At 37.3% G+C, this 14,521-nt stretch overlaps 1 protein-coding gene across 4 annotated transcripts in view; it reads right to left on the bottom strand.

Annotated features, from left to right (window-relative positions):
• Positions 1-14,521, bottom strand: part of Osbpl1a (oxysterol binding protein like 1A) — a 226,335-nt gene that overhangs the window by 192,895 nt on the left and 18,919 nt on the right. The window contains exons 1-2 of one of the 4 annotated variants that reach the window (XM_071602836.1): positions 12,777-13,133; positions 2,053-2,175 (exon numbers count right to left, since the gene is read on the bottom strand). In XM_071602836.1, the coding sequence (XP_071458937.1) occupies positions 2,053-2,173 (121 nt within the window). In that variant the 5' untranslated portion in view covers positions 2,174-2,175; positions 12,777-13,133. Of the gene's footprint in view, positions 1-2,052; positions 2,176-12,776; positions 13,134-14,521 lie in introns of those variants that run through there. The other 3 variants (XM_027935653.3, XM_071602838.1, XM_071602837.1) reach the window with 3 other exon arrangements.

Here is a 14,521-nt window from a genome sequence, read left to right as displayed (position 1 = left end):
CCTATCTTAGCACCCACCTGCAAGATGGCCATGTCAAAACAATCTCTGTAATGCATGGAGAGGGAAGGCTAACTTTTAACTAAGCAAAGCTACCCTAGGCTGCCACATTTCAATACATTACCACATGACACTTTCCCAAGAGAGGACTAAAAGCACAACAGTTAATTTTTGTTTTCAACCTGAGTAAACTGAAGGATGCCTAGACAACCCATAAAACTTATGGATTGGTTGGATGGGTCTGTGGAGGTGTTTCCAGAGAAGATTGGCTTGTGGATCAGTGAACTGAATGGGGAAGACCTGCCCTGAACCTGTGTGATACCATCCAATAACTGCAGGCCCAGATGAAATGAAGAAACAGGAGAAGAAAGAAGAAGGGGAGACTGGGGTTGTGGCTCAGTGGTAGAGTGCTCGCCTAGCATGTGTGAGACACTGGGTTCAATCCTCAACACCACATATAAATAAATTATATAAAGTTATTGTGTCCAACTACTCTCTCTCTCCATATATATATATATATATATATATATATATATATATATATTTTTTTTAAGGAAAAAGGGAAGCTCTTGAGAATACAATCCTTCTTTAGCTGGTCCATGATAGGGCAGATTCTTCAGCCTTGGACTTGCACCAACAGCTCTCCAGGAGGCTTTCAGGCCTTACTTAAGTCTTGGACTCAGGTTGAATCACTGGTGTGTGTGTGTGTGTGTTTCTCTCTCTCTCTCTCATATTGAGGCTTTCAGCTTCTTGGACTGAGCAGCTACTACTTCCTGATCCTCCAGTCTGCAGACAGCCATTGTGAGACTATTCAGCCTCTGATCATGTAAGCCAACCTAATAAATCCCCTCTTATAATTACACATATTCTATTGGTTCTGTTTCTTTGAAGAGGCTTGACTAATACAAGGAGTGTGGCTGAGCTGAATACAATAAAGATGTGACAAAAGGTGGCTCAGGTGACATAAAGTCAACAATGACCCAGGTAAGTCTCCTAAGAGACAAGGAGTACCACCTGTATCATATGACAAATGGAGAGATCCAAGTTTAGCTTTATAGCTAAGCTTTACTTCAGCTACAAATGCTTAAGGAGCACTAAGAAAACAAGGGTCACTACAGAACCAAAGGCTACCTCACGGATTTGAAGACATCTGTCTCCACTGCACAAACAAAGCAAGGCCCACCTTTACACTTTAAAAGCCAATTTAGGGGAGCCAGTGGGGAGGGGGAAACAGGTGTTCATCAAAAGGACTAAGACTGAAGTACCCCAAATTTAACTTTTAGTCCATCTACCTTGCTCCCAAAATGTAAAGGGGTTTATTAAAATGCTAAACCATTTTAGAGAATAAATTCTATTTTTCTCCACCTCTGAGTGCAAGGCTATAATGTATTTGCAACCTTGCTATAAAATGTACATTATGATTTGGCTGCTACTTACCCAAATAGTTTTATCCTCCTCTCTACCTGCTGTGAGCTCTTGCATATGCAATCTCTCAACTCATACCTTGGCTCATGCTGTTTCTTTTGTCTTGAATCCTTTTACTTCTTTGAATTCACCTGGTGTAATTCCTACACACTCTTAGAACCACTTACTCTAAGAAGCTAATCTTTGAAGTTCAAGTTACTACCTCTCTTCTGAGGCCCCAAAGTACCCACACTTACATATACTGCCAATATTCTATAATGTAAACAGTCTGATTTATTGATTTAGTAGAACAATCTCAGTGAGGGCGGGGATCTCATCTATTTCTGCATGACTATCTCCAAAATATCTTACATGCTGGACAAACAAAAATCATTCAGACCTATTGGCTCAACTTAAAGTATCTTCAAGAAGAAAAACAATTATCAGACAATGCATGACATGGGCTCAACTTTGGAGCCTATAAGGTTTAGGATCCATAAATATTTTAAGAATGGATCTAGCTTAGAGGGGAGTGGGAATACATTTCACCCAATTTTGTGGGGATTCTTCCAAAGATAAGATCAGTGTTAAGTATATGATAGAGTTGTGTGGATTCTCAAGAGAAAACTATGAAATCCAGTGAAAGCTCACCTTTGCAGTTAATGTCAGCAATTACTTCTTTCCTCTTCACGGTTTCTAACAGCCTTCTTACTTCTTCAGTGTTGCCATTTCTGGCATGGTGGAGAAGCTGTTGTTCTGTTTCTGTGTTCATTTCTAGTTAAAAAAAATAACATTGCTATTATCTAAGAACATAATTAGTTTGGGGATTTACCTGCTAATACAGAAAAGGGAAAGAATCATCCTTATTTGCCACTAATAACAGACACAATGAATTGTGCTGCAGGGCCACAACCTGGCCTTTTGTATTATTATAAAGAAATACATACACATTTGGGCAAGTTTCTTAACTTCTCAAAGCCTTAGTTTCCTCATCTGCAAAATTCAACCAACCTCATGAACTGTTATAACATTATACATACAAAAGTATTTTGTCAGATATGTAATATTATATAAATAGTTATTATTACTGCATCAATAACCAGATATACAATTAAAATATGACTAATCACATAGAAACATTGTGATGTAGTATAAATTAATACTTAAAAACTGTGAAAAAATGAATAGTAAAAATATAAATAAGGACTCTGGAATGAACACACTTATATTTAAATTTTTTTTCTATTTTCTTACCAAGCCCCAAACTAAACACAGACCCACAACCAAATTTAAAACATATCAGAATGAGCAAATCTTATGAACAGCAATTTCCAGAATAAATCAAATAAATACAGATAAACACAAATGGTATTTATCGCCCACCAGATTAGCAAAAGTAAAAAAAAAAGAAAAGATTAAAATAGCCAATACTGGCATGGACAGAAAATGTGCATGTCTATGAACTGCTAAGATGAATAGAAATTCATAAAATTTTTCATGTTATAGGGAGAGACAACAATTTAGTGACATCAATAAACTTCAAAATGCACATACCCTACTTACTCTGTATGGACAACTATTTCTAGGGATCTATCCTACAAAAACACACCAGATTATCTTATAAGCATATTCATAAAGACCGAATTACTTACTCTTGTGAAAAGTTAGAAACAATCCATGTCCAACACCAGAGAACTGGTCAGAAAAAAATCTCCTGCAGAGGCTAAAAGAGAAGGCCTCTAGGATACAGGATGGAGAACAAATATTGAAGGCATAATTTCAGAAAATAATAGCCCATGCAGAGATAACAGCAGTACCCCCAACGTTTCTAGTGCTGGCAAGTCAAGCACTTCTCTCCATGAGGAGACTTCAATTATAGTCCCTAAAAGAAAATACATTTCAAGGAGAAAGACAGCAGGAGCTCCCAGCAAATGTCCACACCAAATGAACCTTAAGGTGAAGGGCCCACCTAATGGCCAGTCACTGTGGTGCACAGCTGTAATCCCAGCAGCTGGGGAAGCTGTAGCAGAAGGATCCCAAGTTCAAAGTGAGCCTCAGCAACTTAATGAGGTCATAAGCAACTTAGCAAAACTCTATCTCAAGATTAAATAAATGGACACCCCCTGCTTCCTAAGTTTCCAATCAGTTTTCTAGTTCCCCACTCTTAGATAAGGGCCCATGACCAAGGTCAAGATAACTGAATAAAGTCTCAAAAACCTGAAGAAAGAGACTATAACCAAACAAAAACAGGAAGAAAAGCAACCTAGAGAAGACAAATTATTCAGAGAAAAAGCTAAAAGTTGAAAATCCTGTAATACCAAAAAATTCTTAAAATTATAGGAAAAAAAACACTGTTAATTAAAAATAGTGAAAATAAAAGCTCAGCAAAAGAATTGAAAAATAAGCTTGAGAATACCTCCTACAAAATATAGCTGTTGAGAAAATAGAGAAGAAAATATAAGAGAATCAAGAGGATTAGTTGAGGTGGTGGAACAACCAAATGACAGAAGTTTAAGAAAAAGAAAATACAGAAATCAGCAGGACAAAATAATTCAGATAAATTTACAACAATGTAGAACCTACTGAGAACCCAAAACTTCTGGACAATTTCTGGTCTACAGACAAAAGAAAGCCCATTAAAGCACAGCATCATGAAATTTTAGAACTATTATGATAAACAAGATTCTACAAGTTTCCATGAAAAAGAACAAAATTTACTTCTCATTTCCCAATTTTTTAGGAAACTAATGGAGGATATGGCCCAAAATTCACAAACCAAGGAAGCAGAAGACATGAGACACAGGAAATTAATAAAGTAAAATGAAATATTGAAATGTAGCTGGGTGCTGGCCTAGATCTTATCCATACTTGCTGTGTGGATCACACGCAAAATTACAGGTTTTCCACATTTTGCTGCCAAGAATTTTCATTCCACCCCTCAGAAAGGCTCTGTTCCACCTGTACCTGAGAACTAGGGGTTGGCCTCTATGCTCAGAAGCAGCCTACTTTCCTTACAAATTCCTGCCAACCAGAGGCCATGACCTGTCCCCTACTACAACCCTAATAAATAACCACACTGGGCAAGGCCTGTTCATTGACTTCCTTTGAAAAAGCTCCACAAAATCTCTGGGCAGACAAAGCAGACTCTCGACCAAAACCTATTTTCAAAGTAAATTTTCCTGTGAAAGTTTTTTTTTTTTTTTTTTTTGGTACCAAGGATTGAACCCAGTGGTGCTTTACCACGGAGCCACATCCCCATCCCTTTTTATTTTGAGACAGGGGCTTGCTAAGGTGCTGAGTTCCCTGCTAAATTGCTGAGGCTGGCTTGGAACTCGCAATCCTCTGCCTCTCCTGAGCCACTGGAATTACAGGCCTGCACCACCACACCTGGCTTCCTGAGAGACTTCTATCAGCAACCATATGCTAATCAGCTTTTATAAATAATCCCCTTTGCATTCATTAATGTGTACACTTATTAAAATAATATTTGACTAATCAATTTGAATTTTTAACAATACTTACATTAATTGTAGCATTATATATATAAGGTTCATCAATAAAGGTTCATTCACATAACTGAATATAAAAACATTAAGTGTCATAAACTTTCTAAAACTATGAAATTGCAATATATTGTTAAATCAAACAAGATTCCATTTGTAGTAGAGATATGTGGTATCATATAATCTCTATATGTACCCTAAACATTCAGAATAAGAATAGGACAACAGTGGCTACTCCTTGTGGTGAAATTATGAGTGATAATAAGGGCCTTTTCTTTCTCCCTTTGTAATGCCGTGGATGGCCCCCAAGGCTTGGCACACAGTAGGCAAGTACTCTACCACTGGGCCACATCCCCAGCCCCAAAAGCCTTTTTTTTTTTTTTTTAAATATAATTTTCTAAATTTCCCACAACATAATGGCATTTTTTGTTTGTTTGCCCTGGACAGATGGTTGGTTTGTTTATTTATTTTAAAGGCATTTCTTTATAATAGGCAAGTGTAAGTTATTGAAAATTTTAAAAATCTACATTTCTAAATAAATGCACATTTTATCACAGATGATCTTATATGTTTTTAGTCAAGTACGTTAAACTAGAAGTGACTCTAGACTTGCTAGCATACTATATGAGATTTCATTTCATATTCTTATCATCCTTTAAAGGATTAAACAATATTTGAAGTAAATATCTTTAAAACATACTAGAAGTATTCTACGTTACCTTGGATCCTCACCACCCCAAGATAATAGAAAAAAATATTTTTAAATTCTTCCATTTCTGCAAATAGGAAAAAGATAAATCTATTATCTAAACAACCTCCTATGATATATTAACCATGACAATTGCTCATAGATGCTGGTATTAGGATTAAAGTTTATGTTTCTTGGCTATGTACTAATGGCAGGAGCTGCTATAGGCAGGAAGTACCATGATGGATAAGATAGTCAGTCCCTGCTTTCCAGGAACAGGGTAAACATGCAAATGATAATCATATGTGTCAAAATACTCCAATGTATAAGGGACAATGGTTGCATGAAGAAAAGGAGTCATTAGCTCTTTGCCTACATTAATTATGGAAGGTATTACAGAGAAAATGAAATTTAAACTGGTTCCTAAAGTCATTCTCCAACATCACAAGGGTATACAAGGTTTGTAACCTGCACAACCAGATAAAAAATATAGAAATCCATCAAGATATGGGATAGAAAAGATATAATTTTGGTTGTAGTGAGTTTGAGATTCCTGTGGGAAATGGAAATGCTTATTAAGAAATTAGGTAATAACAGCTTAAGCACAAGAGAGCATCTATAGGTTAGAATTTAAACAGTTGGGACTGGGGGTGTAGATCAGTGGCAGAGCACATGCTAGGCATGGGTAAGACCCTCATTAAAAAAAAAAAAAAAACACCAGGAGGAGTTATCACAGGGGTAAAAGGCCCTATATACTGGAAGAGGGGGACAGTGAAGAGGAGCTAAAAAAAAAAAAAAAAGACTAAAGGTAAAGAGAGAGAGAGTAGAGGGTATCAGCACAGAAGTATTAGAAGTAGAGAATATTAGCACACTTAAGGGGCGTGAATGGGAATGAAATGCCAAGAAAGGGTATGAAGGATGGCGCCTAACACTGCCTAGGGGTTTGGCAAATAGAAGGCCATTGATGAAATACTTTTCAGTGGAAATAAGAGGCAGGGGAAAAAATAAATTTTGGTACATTGAAGAGTGAATGGAGAATAAAAAGGAACTAGTTCCCTTTAAAGTAACTTCCTTCTGAAGAGAGGGTGAGGACTTTACTTTTAGGATATTAGATACCTGGGCATGTTTCCAGGGTGTGAAGCTTGAACCAGAAAGGAGGAAAACTTTGGCATAAATGAAAGAGGGGGGCTCAGGTGTCCGACATGACATCCACATGAAGCTGCAGTTCCCCTGTCACCATTAGGGCCAGCACCACTTTCCCTATCCCTAATACCACACGAGGAGATGAATCAGTGAACACTGAGTTGAAGGCTACACATTTTAGACATTGCTCTGACCTTTGATAACATACTGATGATAAAACCATGTCTTACACTAGAAAAACCCGTAAATGTAATGGGGTAGGCAAATGTACAAATAAATTGCTTTCTACCTTTCTGGAGAGAGGTGTGACTTGCCCCCTCCATTCCCAATCACTCCATTTCTTTGGCTATTCCTGGACTGGATTATAAACTAGACCAGAACAAGTATCCTGTGACTATTATGTCCCCATTATATCCCTATCTAACATGGTGCCTAGAACACAGTAGGTAATCAAATATCAGTTAACCAGATGAATGGAGACATAGTTCTTTGGGAGCAATCAAATTTCCCCCTAGAATGAATTTACACTTTTTCTTGCAAAAGAAAACTAAGTTTATTTCTAACATGCTATAGGAAATAAAATCATACCAAAGAAGGGAGAACATTTTAAAATATACTCCAAGATTATTAGAATTATTAACTCCTACTTTGCTTAATTTGATGTTTCTTTATAAAGTATTTAATTTCTGTGACTAAAAATTACATTGATTAAAAAAAATCAAATTCATGTTGAACAGGTTTTTTTAAAATATTCCAAAACCATGAGAGTTTATTACAGAAAAGTGCTTTGTCTCTGATGTTTAAGCCCAAAGAAAAACACAAGTTATCCCTTAATGAAGCTTGTTAGAATGGGTTTTTGCTATACTGAATATAGTTTTGGTTGGATTTTTTGTTTGTTTTTTGAGTAAGGTCTATGTTGCCCAGGTTGGTCTTGAATCCCTTGAATCCCTGAGGCAGGCTATCCTCCTGCCTCAGCCTCCAATTTACTTGAGACTAGAGATGACAGCCATGGTGCCAGACTTTATCAGTGAACTCAACAGTATTTTTTCCTGATCACTTTGTGGAGATGGTTTTCATCTAGTCTTTTCACATTCACCCAATTCCATGCTCTAATTTATTAATTAGAGAATTTAATGGTCATAAGAATGTTTTCAAGGGAAAAAAACTTGACAGAAAACATGGATTTCAAAAACTGGGAGACTACACAACGTTTTTGCCATGTTTCATTTCTTCCAAGACCAAGAAGGCAAACTTTTAATTTTAATTTCTTTTTGAAGAAAGCAAATTTACATTTTGTTTCTTTGTGTAGAAAGCAAATTTACAAATTTCTACATTTTATTGTATTTTAAACACTACAAATAATTTAAACTGGCGCTCATACCTGATAATTTTGTGCTGCTGAAAACTCAATTTAGTAGATAAGTTCTGTGATCCCAGCATTTTTGAAATCTTAGCAGAGACTCTAAAACTTTTGGCTTAAAGGGTGATCATGACATGGTAAACTTGGTCAGGAATCTATTTTATAATTTAAATGGCTACTTTTAAGTATAATTTCAAAATCAAAGAATTCTATAGAATCAAAATAGAAAATTCCTAGATAATTCAAAGATAATGAAGTTTGATAAGAGCTAATTCACCACAACATCAAAAACTTAAGTATTTAACAATGTGTCATTTAAAAGTATTTGAAAAGTTTAAAATTCAAAGACATCCAAGCTAAACTTATTCAACCATCCCTGTAATATTTAACTGCACATCATAAAACATAAGTACAGTGGTTCCTCAAACATTTAAACATAGAATTTCCATATGATCCAGCAATTCTACTTCTGTGTCCCCCCAAAAAACTGAAAGGAGGGAATCAAACAGATATTTGAACACTTATGTTCACAGCAGCATTATTCAGAATATCCAAGAGGTAGAAACAACCTGAAAATCCATTGACAGATTAATGGAAAAACAAAATGTGGTAAATACACACAATGGAATATAATCCAGCCTTTAAAAGAAAATTCTGACACATGCTAGAACACAGATGAACCTTGAAAACATTTTGCTAAGTGAAATAAGCCAGACACACTAAAGACAAATATTGTATGATTTCACTTACAACATAGCTAGTAATTAATAAAGACTAGAGTTGAATAGTGTTTGCCAAGGGCTAAGGGAAGGAAAAATGGGAACTATTATTTAATGGTATAGTTTTAGTTTAAATGATGAAAAGGTTCTACAAATGGATTGGGGAGTTTAACAATTCAGAAATCATTAAAACCATATGTAGTGGTTAAAACTTACACAACTGAGGATGTGGTTCAGAGATAGAGCAACTGCCTAGCATATACAAGTCCCTGGGTTAGAGCTCTGCGTGCGTGTCTACACACACACACAAGCCAGAAAAAATTCTCAGATACAGCTTTTGTGCTTGATATTAATATAATTTTTGAAATACATCCAACAATTAAAGTTTACAAAAAAAAAAAAAAACACTGTAGCATGTTTAGCACTTCACTCCAAAGTGGTTAGCTGCTTAATGATATGTTTCTTCCTGACATTCTTTTAATACTGGGAAAGCATTAAAAATTAAAGTTACTTTTTAAAAACACAGCAATGACAAGAAAATTAATTTCTGCTCTAAATCTTGTTAGTTTGTAGTGAGCAATCAGTAAGTTCTCTGATGTGATCATATAGCTATGTGTGTCACACTCATATACACATATATTCCCATACAAGTATGACATTTGCTTTAACCCAAACCATTAAGGGCACTTTTTGCTTGTTTTAGAAATTCAACATTGGCAGAGATTCATGTGTGATCTGACACCAATTTCAGAATTGAAAAACTGAAAAGCACAAAATTAAAGTTACTTGCCAAATATGATAGTAGAGTAACAGCCAGAAGCTGTAACTTCTAAGCATGAGCTGTGACAAAGCTATATAGTTCATAAAATTCAAATCAGCCTTTAAAATTAAAGGCCACTGATTCTAATATTTGTTCCTATGTGAGCACTGAGGAAGTAAAATCTGAATTATAGTATGTCGTTCCACTTGTTTTTTTTTTGTACCGGGGATTGAACTCAGTGGCACCCAACCACTGAGTCACATCTCTAGCTCTATTTTGTATTTTATTTAGAGGCAGGGTCTCACTGAGTTGCTAAGTGCCTCATCACTGCTGAGGCTGGCTTTGAACCCGCAATGCTCCTTGTCTCAGCCTCTGGAGCTGCTGGGATTACAGGCGTGCGCCACCTTGCCTGGGTCCCTCTAGTTTTACAAAGCTTTATTATCTGAAAAGAAATATCCAAAACTCAGCAATTCAAGGAAAACAGCAATTTATAAGAGCTATTTTAGGAAGCATTCGCATTGTTGTTTTATAAAGTTTTTTTTTGTTTGTTTGTTTGTTTTTTTTAATACAGGTGCTGTACAACTGAACTACATCCCCAGTCCTTTCTTTGAGACAGGGTCTTGTTAAGTTGCTAAGGCTGGCCTTAAAATTGCATTTCTCTTACCTCAGGCTCCTGAGTAACTGAAAATACAGGTGTATTTTCACAGGTGCACTTGGCAATCAATTTTTAATTCAGTAAAACTTTCCCTCTAAGCTCTGTGCCCTCATTAAGAGCGTTGCTCCTCTGGGGGGAAAATGTTGAACTATAATTATAACAGCATGTAAACCATTGAAATCAGCATACAATGTTTATAACAAATTATTGTTCACTTTATATGTGAACTTTCTTATTCATATTCAATATTGGATGCCAATTTGACATAATTAGACACCAACCCTATATATTCACTGGTTATTTATAATTTTTCTACATTCAATGACCAGTTATGCATCATAGAAGTTTCTCTTTATAGGGACTTATTTGCTGTTGTTCTTGTTTGTTTATTTGAGACAGGGGTTTCACTGTCATCTAGCATGGCCTTGAAAGCCTGGTCTCAACTGATTCTCCTGCTTCAGCCTCTGGAGTAGTAGCTGGGACTACAGACATGCACCACAACTCCAATCTTTTAAAGGGAAGCTTTAAACACAAAATACACATGTGGTTACTTTCTATTGTCACATGATAGGAAAATGCTCAGTGAAGGACTGCTTTCACTATATAGTGCATCATTTTCTACTTGAAGGTTGATGAATAAGAACTCAGATAAAAATCTATCAGCAAATTACTACAACCTCTTACTGACTGCATTAAAACTTTCTTATATTTGCCCACCTCCTTAGTACTGACAATATGGATATAACATTGATGGGGGAAATCATGTAAAGTGAGAAAAACTCAACATTTCTAGGGATCAAGAACATCATAAAAGACATGTCACCAGGATGGTAAATCGTAAATATATACTATACAGAGTGTGTGAATCTTTACTGAAACTTCATTAATGAATTATTGGTATAAACAGGTTCCTGCATAGCCAAAACCTGTACTCTTTCTAGGAACTGCACAGAATTTGCAGAGTCAAAATTCTGATAGACACAGCTTAAATTTTCCGATGTTCAATTTCTCACATGCACATACTAGCTTATTGTCTCCTCCAAGTGTTCCCACTTAAGTATATTTCTACTTTGACTTTTTAAGGGAATACTTATGAAGCTTGCTTAACAGTAATGTCAACAGGTTAAGAAATTGCCACAACAGAGTTCCAACTGAAAAGCATGATCAAATACATAGCTGTATCTCTAAGGAGAAAACTTGTAATTTATTTAACAGACATCACTCAAAAGAGATTGGCTGTATTCTTAATTGTTGGTGTTAAACAGTATCATTTTTTTTTTTTTATTTAAGGCAATTCTGGGAGAGGAGTGTCTTTAAGATATACAACCTGGCTAATCTGAAACACAGGTCCACATATTGCTACAATACCTGCAAAAATGAGCAGCCTCCAGGGACAAGCATTAGCCATCCATCACAAATTCCTACTGATTCATAATTAGATATCTAGCAATTGTCATCTGATAAAAGACATTCTCAAAGTCCTACATCCAAATACAACTATTTCAGATAAATCTACTCAATTTATGGCTGTTAACTCCCATTTTGAATATCATTTTTTAAACGCTGTTAGAAAATTACTATGCCTGGGGGAAATGAAAAAAAAAATTAAATCACTGTTACTGTTTTCTCCCTATAGCCTATGGATAGATTCCACCTAGTAATTTAGAATTGGGGAGATTTAGAGCAGATTTTGTGGCTATTCTCCGATTAATAGAGAGCTTTAACAATTTCAGCTGAGGGGTTCAGAATGTATTATCTAGCATACTTTAGCAAAAATTCCAAAGTATCACAGTTAGAATAAGAACACTGACAGACTTCAAGCCAACAAACTATTTTCCAAATGCTGGGTAAAGAGATGAGGGTGTCCCAAACTCTATATCCAAAATGCATACTTCAATTTCTAGGGAAACACATCACTGGTTTCACAACTGACTTAATTATTCAACCATTCATAAAGCCTGAGAGGTACATTAGGAACACTCAAGCACCCTTAACTTACACTATCTCACTGCAAAATTTAATTTCACAATATTGCCTGCATAAAAAAAAACCAAGACACCTGAAAGCTAAGTCAGGATAACCCCCTTTGACATCTCCTGCCAATCATCAGGGCCTCAGGATAAGTGACTCCTTCACGAACCTGACCAGCCACCGAGACTCCCGGGAGAGGAGCGCTCACCTCCCACCAGTTTCTATTGTGCAGCTGCGGTCTTTCACGCTGATACCCCTACGATTTTTTCACGTGTGTTGAACCGACCACGCGGTACATAATAAACATGGTCACATGAACAACTCGTGACTTCCATTGTGAATCAATCCTCCCGTTGTTAGAGGGAAACTAAAAGTTACCATGCACACATGAAAGTACCAAGAAAGCACGCAGCTGAAGGCTTGGTAGGTGATGCATGTGGCATCAGCACGAAGTAGCAGCACCTCGTAGTGGAAGTGCAACAAATGCCAACAGTTTGTTACTTTTAACAACTTCCTGCAGTGCTGGGGGAGCCAGCCGCCGCCGAGAAGCCAAGATCGCGCTGCGGCATCACGAACCTGACGAGCCTTCGAAACTCCCGGGAGAGGAGCGCTCACCTCCCACCAGGCGCGGGCAGACCACCCGGAGCACGGGGCTGGCAGGAACCTGAGGCTGCCTCGGATTCCAGGCGAGGTCGGCCGCGAGAAACTGACCTACGCGGTCACCCAGGCTCCCAGAGCTCCTGAGGCGAGGGCCACGACCACAGGCTTTCCGTCTGTCAGCCCCACGTTGTTGAAGCGGCCGTCGCCGACTCCGGCTCGCACTCCCGAGGACCCTACTGGGCCCCGGCGCTGGCCACCCGGCAGAGCGGGAGGCGGTGCGACTCCGCTAGGGGACACTGCCCCTCCTCGGTGCTGTCCTGGAGAGCGCGCGCGCGCCTTCCCGAATTGTTGGCGGCTGGACAGACACGTGACCGTCTCACGGGGCCACGCCCCCAGAACGCCACGCCCACTGTCCGGCTTATTCTGGTCAGGCCCACTCCAGTCTGGTTGGCTCCCGCACTGCCCGCCAGCTGTTTCAGGCTTTGTCAACTTTGGCGCTCCTCTCACTACCTCCTAAGGCCAAAGAAGAGTTGGACCCTACCTGGAAGACTACAAGAAAGTGGTGGTGTCCGGGGAGGAAGACCCCCAGCTTAAGCAAAATATAAATACTGGATTAATACTCAGCAAGCTCGACATTAAATACATCGCCCAGCTACCTAGTTGTTGTTGTTTTCTTTTTTGGTTTGGTTGAGGTCTGATCCATGGGAACTTAATTAGCAGTGTAAATTAGCTATACAACTTTTTCTTTTCATGCTTTTCAAAGGATGGCCTTAAAATGCCAAACAGGTATAAACATTTATGTAGGAGTGAGGAATGCATAGAGATAAGGATTTTAAAAATTTCCTTCACTTTCTCCACTAAATAATCTTTCAGACTAGATGCACCAAAGTTCTAGCCAGAGGAGTTAGCACATAGTTTATAATGTGAAGGTTGGAACTTGAGTATAATTCCAACTTCAAAAATTTACATAAACTAAAAACGAATTTACAAGCATATGAAAAAAAAAATTGTTAATTTTAATTTACAAATATATTTAATGAGCTTTTTTTCAGTGAGCCTAATAGTTTTCACTTTTAAAGGGACTACAGTTCTTTAAATCCTAGAAATATTTAGAACCTGTTTCAGGCCAATTGATAATTGCACTATATGTGTTAGATACATCAAGTGGCAGATCTTTTAGAATGATGTGTTTGGAGTACACAAATAGCCTTGCTTGTGTAATACAGACACCATCATCTTTTATGAATAAAACAAGCACTTGGCTAGCACAATATTTCAACTGCAAAGTATATAGTAACTAAGGCATTCGTATTTGTCTAAGAAACTTCAGAGCTTATTTTCTAAGAATACTGAACTATCTTCACAGCAAAAATAAAATTTACTGTTGAAATAATTTTCCACTTGATTCCAGGAAAGTTTTCATTCTCATTGTGATGATTTAATTGCCTATATTTATGACTTACACTTTGTAATCACCTTCTTTAGACACAGTTCCTAGCTGAACTAGAGGAGGATGAAATATTAAGCATTAGAATTATCAAAGGTTCCAATGTTGGTGGAATAACTAATTATGTTTTTACACAACACCTGTGGTATTTGCATAAAGAATACTTGAGAGAAAAAAAGATATCTACTGGGAAGTTTTTATTTATTTATTTGACATTGGGCATTGATCCCAGGACTTTGTGCACACTAGCCAGGCAGTCTACCACTGAGCTACA

The sequence above is a fragment of the Marmota flaviventris genome, chromosome 16 (assembly GCF_047511675.1).
Source record: "Marmota flaviventris isolate mMarFla1 chromosome 16, mMarFla1.hap1, whole genome shotgun sequence".
Taxonomy (NCBI): domain Eukaryota; kingdom Metazoa; phylum Chordata; class Mammalia; order Rodentia; family Sciuridae; genus Marmota; species Marmota flaviventris.
This window is presented reverse-complemented; position numbering and strand designations above follow the sequence as displayed.